Here is a 22,235-nt window from a genome sequence, read left to right on the forward strand (position 1 = left end):
GAATTTCACCTATTATCTATATCATTGTTACTTTTAGTAACTGATACATATTTTATTGCTAGATACTCTCTAGTATTTGTTCATATTCATTTTAAAGGCAGTTCTGCATTGTTTCAAGCCAGCTAGTTATAAGCATATTTCTTAATGTGTATAATATTTTAATAAAATGTGGTAGAATATAGATCTTTGGATTGGAAACATAACAGTACTGGACATGAAGATTTGCAGAGCTGAATTTTTTTTTTTTTTTTGAGATGAAGTCTCGCTCTGTTGCCCAGGCTGGAGTGCGTTGGCATGATCTCGACTCACTGTAACCTTCTCCCAGGTTCAAGCAATTCTCATGCCTCAGCCTCCCAAACAGTTGGGATTCCAGGCACCCGCCACCATACCTGGCCAATTTTTTTGTATTTTTAGTAGAGACAGAGTTTCACCATGTTTGCCAGGTTGGTCTCGAACTCCTGACCTCAGTTGATCTGTCTGCCTCAGCCTCCCAAAGTGCTGGGATTACAGGCATGAGCCACTGCACCTGGCCAGAGTTGATATCTTTGAAGTGAGGATTTTACTTATATGCAAATTCTTTTCTGTCAGAGGTGAATCCCTATTTTAGTCAGGAATATGATATTTATTCCTCTTTCACAACAGGAACTTCATATATATAAGTGCCGTGTGGTGTTCTGAACTATTTCAGTCTTGAATTAGCGTGGTAATACATAATGTAGCTAATCTGCTATAAATTTGAGAATGCATTTTGTGACAAATTTACAAAGCTGTCAGGGAGGATGGAAAGGTGCTTATTTCTCATATAAAACTGTCTTCAGAGAGCTTGATGTGAATCTCTTGCACACCTGCTTCCTCCTGGAAGCAGGTATTTAACTCATCCCCAGGAAATCAAGCCTGACAGAAATTCTGGTGAGCTGCTTGGCTACTGTGTTGAGACTGGTCTACTCTCTTAGCATTTGTTTTGGAAAAGAATGTTTGAATGTTTACAGAGGACAGATGTTGATCAAGTATGAGAGCTGTTGGTGGGAGGGAGAATCCATTTGGGATCCCATATGAAAAGGCCTGTTAAGGGTGTGAGCAGGCCTTAGAAGAGGGTAATCCAAAGTGAATCTGTGGATTCCTTAGGAGCTAAGAGGAAAGGCCAGAGTGGAGTGCATTCATTCAGGTCAAGGCAATTGCAGGTGAAAACAGCTGTGGGAACAGAAGTGTCCCTGTGAGAGTCAGCGTTCAAAGAAAGGCCACATCAAATACTCAAAATCATCTCACAACAGTATCAGCCAGATAAGAACCACCCTCTGCAGTTTTTGTTTTGTTTTGAGATGGAGTCTCACTCTTTCATCCAGGCTGAAGTGCTGTGATGCGATCTCAGCTCACTGCAACCTCTGCCTCCCAAGTAACAGGGATTACAGGTGCACACCACCATGCCTGGCTAATTTTTTTGTATTTTTAGTAGAGATGGGGTTTCATCATGTTGACCAGGCTGGTCTCAAACTCCTGACCTCAAGTGGTCTACCCGCCTTGGCCTCCCAAAGTGCTGGGATTACAGCAGAAGCCTGTAGAGGAGTCCTGTGCCGGACAGAAATGGCTTGGCTTTGTATCCTCTTTGTGCTCAGTCATTGGCTGGAAGCAGCCTGACAGAAGCAAGGTCCTGGTGAAGGCACCAGCTGGAGGCTACAGTTCAACTGTGCACTCCACAATAGGTTCTGAAGACAGATCCGAACAGTGCAACTCCACGGCCTTTGTATCAGTCTGGGTCCAGTGACAGCGTAGAAACCACACAGCAATTTAGTGTAGTTTAATATAAAGAATTACTAAGCTGTGAGATGAGAATAATTAGAAAGATGGAAAGAGAAGTCTAAAGGGTACCTTAGGGCTGAAGGAGAGTACTCAAGAAGGGGTTAATTTGGGAGGGGGGTTCAAACATTGGTGAAGGAGATGGGATTGCAGCCTTCTAGGTGGCAGAGAAGTTTGACTATTTGCATGTCTGACTTTCCCTTGCATCTGACTACCCACCTCATTTCATCTGCATCCCAGCAGGTTGTTTCTGCTTGCCCAGAGACCGAGGGGTGGCCCTGGCCTAGGTTCTGGTGTGCTGCTGGGTTGCGTCTTCATGTTCCTTCTATACCAGTGCCAGTAGTGAGTGCTCTGCCCAGGCTGTGCCTTCCCAGAGCATGCAGTTCGTTGACTACCCTGAGCTCTGGCCCCACCCAGTAACCCTTTTAACATGGACACCATTGGTCTTTGTGAGCAGGCTCGTAACAACTTCCTACCCGCAAGCCTTGTACTGCTGTGTGGGGAAGTGGGCTTCCTGCCTCCTCACAACCATCTATGCACCTATCAGATTGGGCCCCTGATACTCCAGAAGGGTGTTTTATGTTTGCTCGATGACTGTGGACAAGCTCCGGCCTTGACAACCACACCTTCTCCAAGGACATCTGAATCCTCAGCCTTCTGAAGCCATTTAAGTTGTTCATACTTTGGGTATAATCTCACCCTAAGGGATTCTTTAGATTTCTCTTTTCACTTTTATACTACTGTTACAGTTAATAGTTCTTTTTTGCGGGAAGGGTTTTTTTTTTTTTTTTTTTTTTTAGATGGAGTCACTCTGTCGCCAGGCTGGAGTACAATGGCGCAATCTTGGCTCACTGCAACCTCTTACTCCCTGGTTCAAGCAATTCTCCTGCCTCAGCCTCCCAAATAGCTGGGATTACAGGCACGCACCACCACACCCAGCTAATTTTTGTATTTGTAGTAGAGATGGGATTTCACCGTGTTGGCCAGGCTGGTCTTGAACTCCTGACCTCGTGATCCACCCACCTCGGCCTCCCAAAGTGCTGGGATTACAGGCGTGAGCCACAGCACCCAGCCTGAGATGGGTCTTGCTATATTCCCCAGGCTGCTCTCAAACTCCTATGCTCAAATGATCCTCCTGCCTTAGCCTCCCAAGAAGCTGGAACTACAGGTATGTGCCACTGAGCCTGGCTAAAATTTTTTTTTTTTTTTTTTTTTTTTTTTTTTTTGAGATGGAGTCTTGCTATTTTCCCAGGCTGGAGTGCAGAGGCGCGATCTCAGCTCCCTGCAACCTCTGTCTCCTGGGTTCAAATGATCCTCCCACCTCAGCCTCCTGAGTAGCTGGAATTACAGGCATGCACCACCATGCCTGGCTAACTTTTTTTGTATTTTTAGTAGAGACAGGGTTTCATCATGTTGGCCAGGCTGCTGTTGAACTCCTAACTTCAAGTGATCTGCCCACCTCAGCCTCCCGAAGTGCTGGGATTACAGGCATGAGCCAACATGTCTGGACATGACTTTAAAAAAATTTTTTTATTTCATTTTATTTTATTTTTTTTTTTGAGACAGAGTCTTGCTGTGTCACTCAGGCTGGAGTGCAATGGCACAATCTTGGCTCACGGCAACCTCCACCTCCCGGGTTCGTGTGATTCTCCTGCCTCAGCCACCTGAATAGCTGGGATTATAGGTGCCTGCCACCACACCTGGCTAAGTTTTGTATTTTTAGTGGAGATGGAGTTTCACCATGTCGGCCAAGCTGCTCTCTGACTCCAAGTGATCCACCCACCTCCATCTCCCAAGGTATATAATCCCTGCTGGGATAATAGGTATGAGACACGGCGCCCAGTACTGGCCATGGGTAATTTTAAAAAACTCTGGAGACATGTTCTGGCTATATTGCCTAGGCTGGTTGTTGGGAACAAGCCCCCCAAAATCTGGCCATAAACTGGCCCCAAAACTGGCCATAAAAAAAATCTCTGCAGCACTGTAACATGTTCATGATGGCCATAACGCCAATGCCGGAAGGTTGTGGGTTTACCCGCATGAGGACAAGGAATACCTGGCCCTTGCAGGGCGGAAAACTGCTTAAAGTCATTCTTAAGCCACAAACAATAGCATGAACGATCTGTGCCTTAAGGACATGCTCCTGCTGCAGTTAACTAGCCATTCCTTTGTTTTGCCATAAGGGAGACTTTTAGTTAATTTAATATCTATAGAAACAATGCTAATGACTGGCTTGCTGTTAATAAATACGTGGGTAAATCTCTGTTCTCTGTTGGGGCTCTCAGCTCTGAAGGCTGTGAGACCCCTGATTTCCCACTTCACACCTTTATATTTCTGTGTGTGTGTCTTTAATTCCTCTAGCGCCGCTGGGTTAGGGTCTCCCCAACCGAGCTGGTCTTGGCACTGGTCTCAAACCCCTGGCTTCAAGCAGTCTTCGTGCCTCAGCCTCCCAAGTAACTGGGATTACAGGCACAAGCTAACATGCAAAACTTCTATAGTAAATAATAATTTGTATTACATTTTTCTTGTTCAGGTTACTAGGTGGCTTCTCTCCTGATTGAAACCTGGCTGACACATTATCTCTTTCTAGGATGTACTTTTTTCCCCCATCTTCCCCCCTCTGACAAACTCCTGTTTATTCTTTTAAGTTTCGGCTTTTAAAATTTAATTTTAGAGACAAGGTATTGCTATGTTGCCCTGGCTGATCTCGAACTCTTGAGCTCAAGTGATCCGCCAACCTCAGCCTTTCAAAGTGCTGGGATTACAGGCCTGCACCACCATGCCCAACCCTAAATCTCAGCTTTGACATCACTTCTGCATGTGCCTCTCTCCCTGACCTACCACCCTTCTCTTGACATGATTCTGTAGGCACTTTGTGCTCCCCCTTAATGTGGCACTAAACATGAAATCTGCCTCCCTCCCTGAACTGAAGAATGATACATCTGTTGTTTCCTCACTGACTCTCACAATACCTAGAATAAAGATTCTGTTTAGTGTTGTGGCCTCCTTACTGTGATCATCCCAGGTCTTGGATCTCCAGGAGATACAGGCAGATGGGCCTCAATACCCTTGAGCGCTAATGTTCTAATCATGGTTTAATTATAGTTTCATTATTCCTCAACAGATACAGCAGAATGCATGGGAAGACACATTTCAAAGAATGAACCAGTTTTGGAAAAGGGTTTGATGAGTATCTTGGTAACTCTTAAAAGGAGAAAACGTGTGACAGCCTTGAACTGGAATTAAAGAGCTTTATCTGGCCGGGCACGGTAGCTCACGCCTGTAATCCCAGCATTTTGGGAGGCCAAGGCGGGCAGATCACGAGGTCAGGAGATCGAGACCATCCTGGTTAACAAGGTGAAACCCCGTCTCTACTAAACAAAATACAAAAATTAGCCGGGGGTGGTGGTGGGCGCCTGTAGTCCCAGCTACTCTGGACTTTTTGGGTATCCAGCATTTGGCTGACCAATTCAACACCTTAGAGCTGGCCTAACATAGTCCTTGCGTATCTCTGGTCTATACAAAAACACTATAGTCAACCAAATCTCTACAACTTACCTGGAGGTTGGTGTGTGATTCCTATATCCATCCAGACTGGTAATGTCTTTGGCTCTCATTTCAGGATGCATTAGGAAACGTCAGAGTCTTCTGTTCAGAGTCAGTCTTCTCCACATTTGAGTATTTTTTGTTTGTTTGTTTTTGTTTTTTGAGATGGAGTCTTGGTCTGTTACCCAGGCTACAGTGCAGTGGTGTGATCTCTGCTCACTGCCACCTCTGCCTCCCAGGTTCAAGCGTTTCTCCTGCCTCAGCCTCCCGAGTAACTGGGACTACAGACATGCGCCACCACACCCAGCTAATTTTCGTATTTTTAGTACAGAGGGGGTTTCACCACGTTGGCCAGGCTGTTCTCAAACTCCTGACCTTAGGTAATCCACCTGCCTCGGCCTCCCAAAGTGCTGGGACTTGACTAGCTTCATAGATCACCCTGGGGAATGTTGAGGAGACAACATAACTTTCTAGCCGGGCTAGTGTAGGAGGAAAATTCTTGGTGATGATAGTGGAAACCACTCTCCCACATCAAAACCATTTGATCTAGCTAAGCTGGAGAGGCCTGAGAAGTGTTTTGTTTTTGCTCATTTCTCTCTTGCCAATAAAGACCCCTGTTCTGGGGCCAGCCATCTCCTCCACAGGAACCCTATAGCTGTCCAGAGCTATGGAGGTGCATTCCAGCAGCAATTTCTGCTGAGACTCCAGACGCTTGGCATCTGCGTTGCTAATTCCAATTTGTTGTCAAATTATTCAATCTAGGCTGGGCGCGGTGGCTCACACCTGTAATCCCAGCACTTTGGGAGGCTGAGATGGGAGCATCGTTTGAGCCCTGGAGTCGGAGACCAGCCTGGGCAACATGACGAGACCCTGTCTCTACAAAAAATGCAAAAATAGCCGGGCGTTGTAGCGTGTGTCTGTAGTCTCAGCTACTCACGCGGGAGACAGGTGGGAGGATCGTTGAGCCCAGGAGGTAGAGGCTGCAGTGAGCCGTGATTGCACCACTGCACTACAGTCTGGGCGACAGCGCGAGATTCTGTTGGAAAAAAAAAAAAAAAAAGGAGAGATGTAACCTTGGAAAATTAAAAGCAAAAAATAGAACCTAAGACGGGGCCAAAGGCAGAGGGGTGGGGGAAGAAGGTATGCAGAAATGCGTTTTCATTTCTTCTGGAGAATGTGCATTGGTTTCTCCTCGTAAGTTTGCACTTGACACATATTGCCATGATCTCCGAAATTCTGTGCCCTCTGTTGTTGCATCTGTTAAGTTCTCATGGAGACCAGCTGGAACCCAAAGGGACGTGGAAGGGGAATAAACTGAGAGATACGGAGATTGAAAGAGTTTCTTAGGGGAGTTTTCTCGGAGAAGAGGCCTTCAGCATCTTAAAACTCCACGCTACTCCAGTCCCAGTCATGCGTAAAGGCTGCTTCCCCATAGGCGCGAGGCTTCTTTTCGCAAACCTCCTGAACATTCAGCCAAACTCCCGCTGACATTTGTTTGAATGGAACAATGTTTGAATTGACAGCAACGCAAGGCTCCTCCCAAACAGCCGCCGAGATTTGCGAGGCCTGGGCCTTGCACATGCGCACGGAGCACCCTGGGCCACTGGGCATTCTTGCGCACGCGCATGGACCGCGCAGTCAGAGGCGCGCATGCGCACTTGTGGCTAGCGGCTTCGCTTTCTCTGATAACCCGGAGGGAGAGATTGGAAACCGCGGAGTTTCCTCTGGGAGGCCGCGGCCAGCCGGGGCTGACTTGCTATGTTGGGCTCCGGGGGCCGTGTAAGAGCCGAGAGAGACATGAGGTGTCTCTGAAGCCCGGCCGCCTGGGCCATGAAGAAGATTTTTAGCAAGAAGGGCGAATCGCCCTTGGGCTCCTTCGCGCGGCGGCGGAGCAGCGCGGGCGGCGGGGGCGAGCCCGGGGAGGGCGCCTACTCGCAGCCGGGCTACCACGTCCGAGACCGAGATCTCGGCAAGATTCACAAAGCTGCCAGCGCGGGTAATGTGGCGAAAGTGCAGCAGATCCTTTTGCTCAGGAAGAATGGCTTGAACGATAGAGACAAGATGAACAGGTAATAGGAGTCGCAAGCCCGGACTGAATGCCACGGGGGTAGGCGGGCAGGAAGAGGGGCCTCGTTTGTGGGAGCCACCTTGGGCCTGGATCAGCCTCCCACGGGCTCCGCAGCCCCTGGGACGGTGACCACCTTGTGGGGCTCCAGCTCCCAGGCCGCCTTTCTGAGGAGGAAAAAAAAAAAAAAAAAACAGAACTCTAGCTGGTTTCCAATCCCCCCGAAATTCCCTTAGAACTTAAGTGACAATTTTAAAGTGAGTTAACGAACAAAAGCACGTACAGCGTTTTATTTTTAATGTACACATATAAGACATAATGTCATATACTTTATGGAAAGGTGCATAATGAGATAAGCAGTTTCCATAATGTAGCAACTTTTGGGTTAAAAATTATTTCTATAAAATCTTCTCGTCAGGATCGGTGACTCGCGCCTGTAATCACAGCACTTTGGGAGGCTGAGGCGGGAGGATTGCTTGAGGCCAGGAGTTCAAGGCCAGCCTGGGCATTATAGCGAGGCCCTCCCTCACCCCCTTCCCATCTCTAATAGTCTCAGTTACTTGGAAGGCTGAGGCAGGGGCATCACTTGAGCCCAGGAGTTCTAGGCTGCAGTGAGGTATGTCAGTGACAACAGAGCAAGACCCTATCTTTCAAAAAGAAAAAGAAATACAATGTTTTTAGGAAATAGATTTACATGTAATTTGTTTTTCTTGGCATTGCTTAAGCAATACATAGAATGGATTTTATGAATAAATGTCAGTGCATGATAATATGTGGCCATTGAAAGTGGCAGTAGAGGCCAGGCGTGGTGGCTCACGCCTGCAAACCCAGCACTTTGGGAGACCAAGGCAGGCGGATATCCTGAGATCAGAAGTTCGAGACCAGCTTGGCCAACATGGTGAAACCCCATTTCTGCTAGAAATACAAAAATTAGCCAGGCGTGGTGGCGGGAGCCTATAATCCCAGCTACTCAGAAGACTGAGGCAGGAGAATCGCTTGAACCTAGGAGGCATAGGTTGCAGTGAGCCAGGATCATGCCACTGCACTCCAGCCTGGGCAACAAGCAAAACTCCGTCTAAAAAAAAAAAAAAAAAAAAATGAAAAGAAAGTGGCAATAGATACAGAAGTGTATTGGCATGTGAGGATACAATTTGGTATCTCAAGTGAGAAAAAAAAATCAGTTTGATTGTATAATATCAGTTTGATATGTATATAAAGACTGTGGTCTTGTGTTAGCTGAAAATATGTACAAAACGTAAAATTTGTTATTTCTGGGCATTTGTATAATAAGTCAAACTTTTTCTTTATGATTTCTGCAATGAGTATGTATAAAAGTTCTACTGAGAATTTATTGTTGATGAAGTAATCCTTGGGAAAAGAGCAGGAAGATGAATCTTGCACACATAAAAATAATTTCCCCCTCTTTTTTTTTTTTTTAGTGGATTACTGTTGTCTGACAACTTTTATCCTTTTCAGAAGTAAAGGGGATCTTGGCTGGGCGTAGTGGCTCATGACTGTAATCCCAGCACTTTGGGAGGCCCAGGCAGGAAGATCGCTTGACCCAGGAGTTTGAAACTAGCCTGGGCAACATAGCAAGACCCTGTCTCTATTAAAAATGTAAGGTAAATCTGATCTTCTTTCTCGCCACCAAAAAGTAAGGAGATAAAAATTAAAAAAAGGGTATCTTTCTATCTGTATTTATAGATTTTATGTATACATTTTACCATATATGTGTTTTTATTATAGATTTATTATATATGCAAACAGGTACAATCATTTTATTTTAGTTGTGTCCTCACGACAATAAAAATACCAAATATAAATGATAATTAGGCTGGATTCAATGGCTTACGCCTGTAATCCCAGCACTTTGGGAGGCTGAGGAGGGCGGATCTCTTGAGTCCAGGAGTTCAAGACCAGCCTGGCCAACATGGTGAAACCCTTCTGTACTAAAAGTACAAATATTCGCCAGGTGCGGTGGTCCACACCTGTAATCTCAGCTACTTGAGAGACTGAGGCAGGCAGTAGAATAGCGTGAACCTGGGAGGCGGAGGGTGCAGTGAGCCGAGATTGCACTCTGCAATCCACCCTAGGCGACAGCGCGAGACTCCATCTCAAAAAATAAATAAATAAATAAATAAATAAATATTATTACAAAAGAATAAAAGAATTGCTCTACTTTATAAGAATTTTATTTAAAAATATTGAACTCCCTAACGATTTTTCCATTCTTTCAATCCATTTATTCATCAAACATAACCTGAATGCCTGTTATGTAGCAGACATAGTCTACTATCTCTCTCTCTTTTTTTTTTTTTTTTTGAGACAGAGTCTCCCTCTGTCGCCGAGGCTGGAGTGCAATGGTCAGATCTCAGCTCACTGCAACCTCTGCTTCCCGGGTTCAAGCAATTCTCCTGCCTCAGTCTCCCGAGTAGCTGGGATGGCTAAATTTTTTTTTTTTTTTTTTTTTGTAATTTTTGTATTTTTAGTAGAGACAGGGTTTCACCGTGTTAGGCAGGATGGTCTCGATCTCCTGACCTCGTGATCTGCCCGCCTTGGCCTCCCAAAGTGCTGAGATTACAGGTGTGGGCCACTGCGCCTGGCCTATTTTTTTTGTTGTTGTTGAGATGGAGTCTCGCTTCTTTGCCCAGGCTGGAGTGCAATGGTGTGATCTCGGCTCAGTGCAACCTCCACCTCCCGGATTTCAAGCAGTTCTCCTACCTCAGCCTCCCCAGTAGCTGGGATTACAGGCACATGCCACCACCATGCCTGGCTAATTTTTATATTTTTAGTAGAGATGGGGTTCTGCCATGTTGGCCAGGCTGGTCTTGAACTCCTGACCTCAAGTGATCTGCCTGCCTTGGCCGCCCAAAGTGTTGGGATTACAGGCATGAGCCACCGCACCCAGCAACATAGTCTACTATCTCTCAGGACCTTTCCATCCTTAAAACCTTTATGTTTACATACCTGCCCAGCCTGAGCAAGTTGAGAGATTTAAAATTAGACTATTAGGGTAATCTCAGTTGAAGCTTTTCCTCCCTCCGCTTACTTATTTTTTTGAGAAGAAATCATGTTTGACACCCAGGCTAGAGTAAAGTGGTGTGATCTTGGCTCACTGCAACTTCACCACCGGGGTTCAAGTGATTCTTCTGCCTCAGCCCCCCGAATAGCCGGGATTACAGGCATGTGCCACCATGTCCGGCTAATTTTTGTATTTTTAGCAGAGATGGGGTTTTACCATGTTGGTCAGGCTGATCTTGAACTCCTGACCTCAAGTGATCTACCTGCCTCGGCCTCCCAAAGTGTTGGGATTACAGGTGTGAGCCACTGCGCCCAGCCCCTCTTTTTAAACAAAAGTGTTTCTGAAGGTAGAAAATTATAAGATTTATAATTTAACTGTCCTTTTGAAAATTTATGTCTTAAACACTAATATTAGTCATTGGAAATAACCTGCATATAGTCTATAAATCTAAATATTGAATAAAATGAGCCAACCTATTCATTTGAATCCTGAGTTTCCTTTGTGTTGAAGTTTCCTGAAAACACAATAAGAATTACTTTGTTTTAAAAATTTGTTTTTCAATTTTGAAAATGCTTCCAATTATAGTTGTAATAAATCATGAATTACAAGTGGCATTCCAATGTCAGAGATGTTGAAATGTGAGAAACGAGCATCTTAGAATCACTGAAATACAGTGTTATCTCTAATTTTATTTATTTATTTTTTTTGTAGGCAGGGTCTCTCTCTGTTGCCCGGGCTAGTGTATAGTGGCATGATCACAGCTCACTGCAGCCTCAACCTCCTGGGCTCAAGTGATTCTTTGGCCTTAGCCTCCTGAGTAGCTGGGACCACAGGTGTGGACCATCATGCCTGGCTATTTTTTGTAGAGATGGAGTCTCACTATGTTGCCCAGGCTGCCCAAACTCTTGGACTCAAGCAGTCATCCTACCTTAGCCTCCCAAAGTTCTGGGATTCAGGCATGAGCCACCATGCCTGGCCTTATCTCTGGTCTTTAAAACATACTGTCAACTAGGTATAATTGTGTCATTTCATTTAATTAAACATTTTTGTTAAACAGTAGTAATGGTAATTATATCTAAGAATTATTGAGCTCTTATTTGTGCTAGGAACTGTTCTAAACATTTTGCATAGATTCTCATTTAAGCTTCCCAGTGGTGTCCTATGAGATAGCTACTATTTTGATCCCCATTTTATTGATGAGGAAACTGAGGCACTTACTAAGCCATAATGAGTAAATGACAGAGCTTAAAGTAGGATTCAACCCCAAGTTGAACTGAATCCAAAGGTTAAGCCTTTTCTATTCAGATAGGTTGCTCTTTCATTAACGTGGTGAGTAGTAAGAGCTAATCAATATTGTACTTTTTTCAGAAGAAAATTAAATACTTGTTTTGAAGGCAGAGGATTAACATGTGTATTAGTCTGTTTTCATGCTGCTAATAAAGCCATACCCTTTATTATATGGGTAATTTATGAAGGAAAGAGGTTTAATTAACTCACAGTTCAACCTGGTTGGGGAGGCCTCAGGAAACTTACGATCATGGTGGAAGGAGAAGCAAACATGTCCTTAACATGGTGTCAGCAAGGAGAAGTGCCAAGCAAAAAGGGGAAAAGCCTCTTATGAAACCATCAAGATATTGTGAGACCTCACTATCACAAGAGCAGCAGCATGGGGGACCATCCCCCCATGATTCAGTTACCTCCCACTGAGTCCCCCTCACCACACATAGGGATCATGGGAACTGCAATTTAGGATTTGGTTGGGGACACAGCCAAACCGTATCAACATGCTATTTAATGTTTATAGTTTTATGAATCATTGTATGTTTTGAGACAGTGCACTACAGTTTATAAAAAGTCCTGTTACTCTCATAGGACAGCTCTACATTTGGCCTGTGCCAATGGTCATCCAGAAGTAGTAACTCTCCTGGTGGACAGAAAATGCCAGCTCAATGTCTGTGACAACGAAAACAGGACAGCTCTGATGAAGGTATATAGTAGCCAGCTCTTTCAGCATGAGATGGATTTGATTTAAATACATAGAATGAAAATGAATTTATCTCATTAAATATAACTAATTGGTGAAACCTGTGGTGTGTTTATTTTGCATTCCTAGAATTTATGATCTGTTTCTTGGTCTAATACTGGCAGGCTGTACAATGCCAGGAAGAGGAATGTGCAAGTATTCTACTAGAGCATGGTGCTGATCCAAATCTTGCCGATGTCCATGGCAACACTGCTCTCCACTATGCTGTCTATAATGAGGACATACCATTAGCAACAAAGCTGCTTTTGTATGATGCAAATATTGAAGCAAAAAACAAGGTATAGATCAACCAACTTTATTTTTACAATATTTGAAATGCATTTGTTTCAACAGCGACATATGTAAGGGTTAGTTTTCCATATTTGGAAGCGCAAGCTTTCCCTGAATGAAAGTATTTTAAAATAACTTGTCTAAGATTTTACTTTAAATGTTTATACTTATTAGGCAGTGCACCTTTTTTATGCATTTCTTGTAAATACTTGTGAAAACACAATTTGTTACAGGCAAATCTTTTTTTGTTGTTTCTTTTTTTTTGAGACAGAGTCTTGCTCTGTCTCCCAGGCTGAAGTGCAGAGGCACGATCTCGGCTCATTGCAACCTCTGCCTCGGCTTCCTGGGTTCAAGCAATTCTCCTGCCTCAGCCTCCCGAGTAGCTGGGATTACAGGCACCCACCACCATGCCTGGCTAATTTTTGTATTTTTAGTAGAGATGGGGTTTTGCCATGTTGGCCAGGCTGGTCTCAAACTCCTGACCTCAGGTGATCCGCCCACCTCGACCTCCCAAACTGCTGGTATTACAGGCGTGAGTCACTGTGCCCGGCTTAGAAGCTCTTGGTTTTGATGGGAAACAATACAATAAATACAACATGCCATGCCAAATGGTGTGATAGAAGCAAATATTCTTAGAACCAGTAAACATTTGAAGTGAGTTTTAGAGATGACTGGAGTTCATGTGGTGAGGCAGAGGAGGGGTGTTTCAAGGGAAGCAAGTGTTTTTTATTTGTTTTCTGTTTTATATGTTTCAATTCATAGGATCTGACATAGGGTTTTCAGTTCAGCCAAGAAATAGTCATTTTATGCATTTTAAATTGTTTTTGCTGTCTCACAGGATGACCTCACACCACTTCTACTTGCAGTAAATGGAAAAAAGCAGCAAATGGTGGAATTTTTAATAAAGAAAAAAGCAAATGTAAATGCAGTGGATAAGTTGGAAAGGTACAGTAGCTGGTTTTGTTTTCTTTTTTAAACCTGTGTGTTTAAAAGGTTTTTTAGATCTGCGTTTTGCATGTTACAGATTTTTTAAACCTGCTGGTTTTTCTTGAGGGGCAACAGTGATTCTGTTGCTGTTTCTCACTCAAGTCAGAAATATTAATAAGAAGGTTAACATAATTATGGGGATATAGTGACAAATAGCAACACAAATCAGGTAGAAAAGCAGTTGCTTGGATTGGGCAATATAAAAGACTATACAGTAGGATTCCTCTTCTCATAATATTGACTGATGTTTGTTATTTGTAAACCCATGTTTTTGGCCATGTGATCTGTTAGCTAAAGAGGTTTCTTACCAGTTTTATAAGTTTTATAAAATGTGGACTTTAACTTTTAGTTTACCTTTTTTTTTTTTTTTTTTTTTTTTGAGATGTAGTCTCCCTCTGTCACCCAGGCTGGAATGCAGTGGCGCAATCTTGGCTCACTGCAACCTCCGCCTCCCAGGTTCAAGCGATTCTCGTGTCTCAACCTCCTGAGTAGCTGGGATTACAGGCATGACCACCACGCCTGGCTAATTTTCGTATCTTTTTTTTTTTCAGTTGAGACGGGGTTTCACAATGTTGGTCAGGCTGGTCTCGAACTCCTGACCTCGTGATCCACCCGCCTTGGCCTCCCAAAGTGTTGGGATTACAGGTGTAAGCCACTACGCCTGGCTACATTTTAACTCAATATTGAACTTCTTAACCCTTTTATGGTGGTGTTCTAACCTCTGTTTATGCGCTTTTCCTTCAGAAATGCTGTATGAAACATCAATGGCAGTTTGACATCATTTTTTTGGGTGCCTCTTTGCTTTAAGTTGCTGTGTTCTTTGGAGAATACTTAGGTTATCCCTAGGTGACTATTGATTGCTATTACCAGATACTATAGTTTCATTATTTTTTTCCTTTTCTATTTTTAGTATATTTTGATGTTTTTATTTTTAATTGGTATGGTCAAAGGGAAGAAAGACAGTTTTAATTGGATAAACTTTTCCTTTATTGAAGACAAGCCATAGATGGGTGATAAAGAGAAAAGAGGCTTTAAATTCACACAAGACTGGATTTAATTCCTTGCTTTCCCACTTGTTAAGTGTGTGAGCTTGGGGAACTTACTTATCACCAAATATGTTTTCTGGTATGAAAAAAGGGATACTAAATATATCTCAAGGTGGTTGTATTTAAGTAAGATTATATAGCATTTAATTCGGTGCCTAGCCCACGCTTATTGGCATCATTAGCTGAAACTACTGTGACTCCTATTATTACCATTATTGTTATTATTTTTTGAGATAGGGTCTGGCTCTGTCACCCAGGCTGGAGTGCAGTGGTGCCATCTTGGCTCACTGCAACGTCCGCCTCTCGGGCTCAAGCAATCCTCCTGCCTCAGCCTCCTGACTAGCTGGGACTATAGGCATGTGCCACCACACCCAGCTAAGTTTCGTATTTTTTGTAGAGATGCGATTTTGCCATATTACCCAGGCTGGCCTTGAACTCCTGGGCTGTAGTGGTCTACCCATCTCGGCCTCCTGAAGTGCCTGGATTATAGGCATGAGTTGCCACACCTGGCCACCATTATTGGTAATATTGTTTTAAGCCTGCAGGTAGCTCTTATCTGACCCCTAGCTGACTTTCAATTGTAATATATTATATCAGACTGGAGAAGAAATGGAGAATTCTTCATTTAAATCTTTGCCTACTTTAGATAAGTAAACTCAGCATAGGTTTTTGCCATCAAAGGACTTTAATACTCCAGTGAGACAAGAGGCCTCTTTTTGTCCCTTCCTTTTAGCCTTGGTGGTAATTTACAAAGATGAGCACATGAGATGCTTACGTCTGTTAGTAGATGTAAATAGTTAATTCTACACAGACAGGCGAGATACTAAATTGGTAAAGTATATCAAATTATCTGTGTACATAACTTTATTAAAGTTCCTGGGATGAAATTATCTCTCTTATTTATTTTTATTTATCTTTTCTGCCCTTGCTGTGATTAGTTAGTTCAGTAATAAGGGACAATTCTGTTATCTAGTTTAATGAGATGCTATATTTATAAGTGAATTCAGTTACAAATTATGAAATTTACTGAGATTGGAAACCACAAAGAATAGAATAACTAATAACCAAAATTAGGACTTAGTAATATTTTCTGAGAGTGGCAACATTTGAATATTAGAAACTTTGGAGAAATTTAATTGGGTTTTGTTTGGGATTCCAAAATAGTTTTAGCAAGAAAATTCAGGAACAAATTATTCTATTTCTTTACTATTTCTCTGAGCATTTAAAAAGTGTTATCTTGTTAAATCTTTATAACCCTGGTGAAATAAGGCAGTAAAATCCTTATTTTTTAGAAGATGTTGAGCCTAAGAGAAACTTCTTGTCCAAAAACAAATAGCTGTTGGTTACAGAGCTAGGACTTCTTCTGGGTTCAGAACACTTTCCATTATGTCAAGCTAACTCTAGTTAATTTGCTGAGCTATACTGCCCTTATTTCATAACTATTTCACCTTACTGTTTTTCTTCTTTAATTTGAAGCTTAATAAGAAGTTTGGGCCAGGTGCAGTGGCTCACGCCTGTAATCCCAGCACTTTAGAAGGCCGAGGCAGGCGAATCACGAGGTCAGGAGTTCAAGACTAGCCTGGCTAGCATGGTGAAACCCTGTCTCTACTAAAAATACAAAAAATTAGCTGAGCTAAGTGACGGGTGCCTATAATCCCAGCTACTCAGGAGGCTAAGGCAGGAGAATCACTTGAACCTGGGAGGCAGAGGTTGCAGTAAGCCCAGATCATACCACTGCATTCCTGCCTGAGCAACAGAGTAAGACTCTGTCTCAAAAAAAAAAAAAAGACAGTTAGTAGAGCTTACATATTTGAAGTGTATGTGATAATTAAAGTTCTGCTGTTAACTCTGATATTGGCTGAAATACTCTAAGATTTTGAAATATTTGGTAAATTTTTTTTGTATCAGTATTAAAATAATTTTATATATTATATTTTTCTATACATAGCAGTCACCAACTAATTTCGGAATATAAAGAAGAAAGGATACCTAAAAATTCTTCTCAAAATAGTAATTCAGGTAAGACTTCCTATAGTGAATTACTCTTGGTAAATACCATGGATAAAAAAGTAGAAGTAAGGAAGTGTTGATCACAGAAAAGCAGTTAAAAAAAATCAGTGTATAAGGTGCATGTGTATTTTTTCTTAATTTCTCTTGGTAATCTAGAATTCAGAATTATTTAAGAAGTTACTTGTAGTTATTTATTATGTCAAACGGTACTATCTGAAAAAAATTCATTTACTTGGTTATCATTTCTAAATTCCTATATGAAATTTTTATATAAATAGGAAAAAAGGTTTTTAAGTTAGTATGTTGTGTATTTCCTTTATAGTCACATTATAATGAAGTAGACTTGTTATAAAAAAATGGATATTCTATTTAATTTTTATAATGAATGGTTTGTGTTTATTAAATGAATATTAGTTACAGTTGACCCTTGAGCAACATGCATGTTAGGACTGGTGATCCCTGTGCAGCTGAAAATCTGCATTAACTTTCGACTCCCCCAAAACTTAACTACTAATTGCCTACTGTTGACTGCAAGCCTTATGATAATATAGTCAATTAACATGTATTACATATACATATTATATAATGAATTATAGTAAAGTAAGCTACAAGAAAGAAATTATTAAGAAAATCATTAAAGAAGAAAAAATGTATTTACTACTCATTGAGTGGAAGTTGATTATCATAGAGGTCTTCATCCTGCTTGTCAACATCTTGAGTAGATTGAGAAGTAGGAGGAAGAAGAGAGGTTGGTCCTGCTGTCTTGGGGTGGCAGAGGTGAAGAAGTCCACATATAGGTGGACTTGTGCAGTTCAAACCTGTGTTGTTCAAGTGTCATTACATAGTGATTTGTGTCACTAAAAATTAACTATCTTTAAAAGTGGGAACTCAACAGTGTCTTTCTGGTACCATAAACAAATGGCAGTAAGAACTGCAGAACTTAGCCAGTGTGCACCAATACCAATAGGAAATTATTTTTTAAAGATACTGAATACAGAAGTCAGAAAAGCAATTCCTTGTTGAGAAGCACAAGTCATATTACTTATTCTTAAACCAACAAAATTTCATTATTACTGATTTTCTTCAGCCTAAGTTGAAATAGAATGCTTCTGGCCGGGTGCGGTGGCTCACGCCTATAATCCCAGCACTTTCAGAGGCCTAGGCGGGTGGATTATGAGGTCAGGAGTTCAAGACCAGCCTGGCCAATATGGTGAAACCTTGTCTCTACTAAAAATAGAAAAATTAGCTGGGTGTGGTGGTGCACACCTGTAATCCCAGCTACTCAGGAGGCTGAGGCAGGAGAATGGCTTGAACCAGGAGGCAGAGGTTGCAGTGAGTTGAGATTGTGTCACTGCACTCCAGCCTGGGTGACAGAACGAGACTCCATCTCAAAAAAAAAAAAAAGGTGTGTGTTCTTCTGTCTGCTGGATAATTGTGATGATAACAGTAATTTTGTTAGAACAAAACACTCTGTTATCATTAGCCAAAAGATTATCATGATGAATATTCAAGTATCTCAACTCTGGGCTCAACGAATTATAATGAAAGTACAAAAATGTCCAATGGGAGACTCTTAAAAAAAACAGGAAAAAAAAAGTAAGTGCAGAAATGTTTCTTTTCTTTTTTTTTTTTTTTTCGAGATGGAGTTTCACTCTTGTTGCCTAGGCTGGAGTGCAATGGTACTATCTCGGCTCACTGCAGCCTCCGCCTCCCAGGTTCAAGGGGTTCTCCTGCCTCAGCCTCAGCCTCCCGAGTAGCCAAGATTACAGGCATCCGCCACCATGCCCGGCCAATTTTTGTATTTTTAGTAGAGACGTGGTTTCACCACGTTGGCCAGGCTGGTCTCAAACTCCTGACCTCAAGTGATCTGCCCGCCTTGGCCTCCCAAAGTGTTGGGATTACAGGCTTGAGATGCGGTGCCTGGTCAGAAATGTTTCACCATAACAAAAATGCTGCTATGCTACTATGCTACATTGAATGCATTGTATAATCTGAACTGCATGAAGACACATTTAATTTAGTACATATTTATCAAAGAATTTTATAGGTCAGGTTTTGCAAGTTGCAAGAAGCATGACTATGGAACAGATATAGTTTTGGTCTTTAAAGTTTTCATAATAGAATAGAGCTGTTCCTATTTCATTTGTGGTTTTTCAGTGAAAACATTGTAATTGATTTCTATAATTGTTTACTTAGCAAATCACTGTCAAGTATCTTTTAGGTACTAAGCATTTTTCTAATGTTACAGAATGCAAACATTTTATTTCTTTTTTTCTTTTTTTTTTTTGAGACGTATTTTTGCTCTTGTTGCCCAGGCTGGAGTGCAGTGGTGTGATCTTGGCTTGGCTCACTGCAGCCTCCGCCTCCCAGATTCAAGCAATTCTCCTGCCTCAGCCTCTCAGGTAGTTGGGATTACAGGCATGTACCACCACACCCAGCTAATTTTGTATTTTTAGTAGAGATGGGGTTTCACCAAGTTGGTCAGGTTGGTCTCGAACTCCTGATCTCAGGTGATCCACCCATCTTGGCCTCCCAAAATGCTGGGATTACAGTTGTAAGCCACTATGCCCAGCTTCTTTTTTGTTTTTTTTTCAAATCCACATCAGCTAACCAGAAAATACAAACATTTAAAAAATAGAGTCAGGTGCTTATTATGATCATTGTAATTTTTATTGTTTACTACTTTATTCAGTGCTTTTTGTGTGCCAGATGCCCTCTGGGAGCTTATAATTATCATTTATTCTGTATTTATTATGTATTATTATGTGCCAGATACTTTATGGTAAAGAATTAAAGTTTTAAAACAGTGGGTGTTTTAAAGATATAAAGTAAGCATGCAGAGTGAGTAGAAGTTTGCCAGGTACAAAGTCAGAAGAATGATCCTTAACAGAAGGAACAGCTGACAAGATTCCATGCTTGGCAGAAGGAACAGCAAATCTAAAGTTAAGACACTTGAGTGAACTTCACAAGGGTTTATGGGTGTTCAGTTTTGCTAGTGCAAAAAGTGTAATATGGAAGTGGTTGGGAATGTGGTGAATACCTAGCTAAGGCAAACTTATGAAAGATTTTTTTAATAGTTCAGCGTAGATCTTAGCCTGTAGGCCATATGAAATTTATCAGTTAAAATGCTTTTGGCTGCAAATAATGGGTGACCTAACTAGAAGTGCTAAAATAATAAGAACCATAGTTGTTTTGGTGATTCAGTGATGTCATTGGATCCCACTTGTCCCTCTTTTAGCTGTGCCCTTGGCAGTGTTTTCGTTCATATCTCGCTTCATGGTTGGCTAAGTAGCAGCTCCAAACATCATGTTCTCACAAAAGTATAGATCTAACAGCTAGAAAGACTGCTTTTCTTTATGTTACTTTTTTTTTTTTTTTTTTTTTTAAGACGGAGTCTTGCTCTGTTACCCATACTGGAGTGCAGTGGTATGATCTTGGCTCACTGCAAGCTCCACCTCCCGGGTTCATGCCATTCTCCTGCCTCAGCCTCCCGAGTAGCTGGGACTACAGGCACCCGCCACCACGCCCGGCTAATTTTTTTTATTTTTAGTAGAGACAGGGTTTCACCATGTTAGCCAGGACGGTCTCGATCTCCTGACCTCATGATCCACCCGCCTCAGCCTCCCAAAGTGCTGGGATTACAGGCAGGAGCCACCGTGCCCAGCCCACGTTTCTTTTAAATAGGAAGAAAACTCAGAAGTTTGCAGTGGACTTCCTATTTTATTTTATTTTATTTTATTTTTTTCAAGACAGTGTCTCACTCTGTCATCCAGGCTGGAGTACAGTGGCGCAATCACAGCTCACTGCAGCCTTGACTACCAGGCTCAGGTGATCCTCCCACCTCGGCCTCCTGGATACCTGGGACTATGGGTATACACCATCACACCTGGCTGATTTTTTATAGAGACGTTTCATCACGTTGCCCAGACTTGTGTCAAACTCCTGAGCTCAAGCCATCTGCCCGCTTTAGTCTCCCCAAGTGCTAGGATTACAGGCATGAGCCACCATTCCCGGCCTCCTATTACATTTTATTAGCTGGTTACATCACGTGCTCATTTTTAAACCAGTCACTGGGAAAGCAAATGTAATTACTGTAATTAGCTTAAAATAATCATTTCTTTTTTTGGAGCTGGGGAGGGTATTGGGATGCTAAATATCCAAGTAGGCTTGTGTTTTTCCAACAGGAAAGATTAAAGAATGGCTATTGGATAGGGAGTCAGCAATGTTTGCTACAGGGATTCATTGGAGAATTTTAAGCATGGGAATCACAAGATTAGATCTGAGTAGTAGGGCATTCTGGCTATGGTGTAAAGCAGGGATTGGCAGCTTTTCTGTAAAGGGCCAGACAGAAGATATTTTAGGCCATGTAGTCTTTTTTTTTTTTTTTTTTTTAAGTTGGAGTTTTGCTCTTGTTGCCCAGGCTGGAGTGCAATGGCGTGATCTTGGCTCACTGCAACCTCCACCTTGTGGGTTCAAGCGATTCTCTTGCCTCGGCCTCCTGAGTAGCTGGGATTACAAGTGCATGCCACCATGCCTGGCTAATTTTTGTATTTTTAGTAGAAACGGGTTTTTTCCATGTTAGTCAGGCTGGTCTTGAACTCCTGGCCTCATGATCTGCCTGCCTCGGCCTCCCAAAGTGCTGGGATTACAGGTGTGAGCCACTGTGCCTGGCCTAGGCCATGTAGTCTTTGTCATAGCTATGCAACCCTGCCATTGTAAGATGAAAGCAGTCATAGATAATATGTAAGTTAATAACATGACTGTGCTTTAGTAAACCTTTATTTACAAAACCGTATGGCTGGCTGGATTTGGCTTGTGGCCTCTAGTTTGCTGGTCCTTCATATATACAGGATAGATGGAAGGTAAGCACGTAAAGAGATTGGGAAACGAAGCTTTTGCAGCAGTCAAAGTCGTAATTTCCTTGTAACTAATCCTTGGACTGGTATTCATCCATTATGAGGTTTTCACCATCCATGGTGAAATACATACAGTTAGGAAGCTCAGTTTATTTATTTATTTTTATTTATTCTTTTAGAGATGAGGTCTCACTATGTTAGGCCAGGCTGATCTCAAACTCCTGGCCTCAAGTGATCCTCCTGCCTAGGCCTCCCAAAGTGCCGGGATTATATGCATGAAGCACTGTACCTGGCCAGTTTATTCATTTTAAAATGTTGGTCTTTTTCTTCATATTATGACTTTTTAATTAGTTTTGCTTAGATTTTTTTTTTTTTTTCATTTAAGGAATAACATTTAAAGTGCATGGGTTTTTTTTTTTTCTTTGTGAAAGCCATCAGTTCAGAGTCCATGTTTAACTAGGAAATATAAACATATTAAGTAAATACTATATTAAGTAAATAACACATTAAGTAAATGTGTTTATATTTCCAGGGGTAGTGGAAATGTAAGGCAGAGGCAGAAAAGCGGTACAGTTAAAAGGATTTAGTGATTATT

The 22,235-nt window shown here is 42.1% G+C and overlaps 1 protein-coding gene across 4 annotated transcripts in view; it reads left to right on the forward strand.

Moving 5' to 3' along the window:
• The first annotated feature begins 6,996 nt into the window (after positions 1–6,996).
• ANKRD26 (ankyrin repeat domain 26) overlaps positions 6,997–22,235 on the forward strand; it is a 95,560-nt gene continuing 80,321 nt past the window's right edge. For 2 of the 4 annotated variants that reach the window (XM_023194634.2, XM_023194635.2), the window contains exons 1-5: positions 6,997–7,409; positions 12,300–12,414; positions 12,576–12,749; positions 13,580–13,686; positions 16,723–16,793. In XM_023194634.2, coding sequence (XP_023050402.2) covers positions 7,171–7,409; positions 12,300–12,414; positions 12,576–12,749; positions 13,580–13,686; positions 16,723–16,793 — 706 coding nt within the window. In that variant the 5' untranslated portion in view covers positions 6,997–7,170. Of the gene's footprint in view, positions 7,410–12,299; positions 12,415–12,540; positions 12,750–13,579; positions 13,687–16,722; positions 16,794–22,235 lie in introns of those variants that run through there. The other 2 variants (XM_023194636.2, XM_023194637.2) reach the window with 2 other exon arrangements.

The sequence above is a fragment of the Piliocolobus tephrosceles genome, chromosome 9, assembly GCF_002776525.5.
Source record: "Piliocolobus tephrosceles isolate RC106 chromosome 9, ASM277652v3, whole genome shotgun sequence".
Lineage (NCBI taxonomy): Eukaryota > Metazoa > Chordata > Mammalia > Primates > Cercopithecidae > Piliocolobus > Piliocolobus tephrosceles.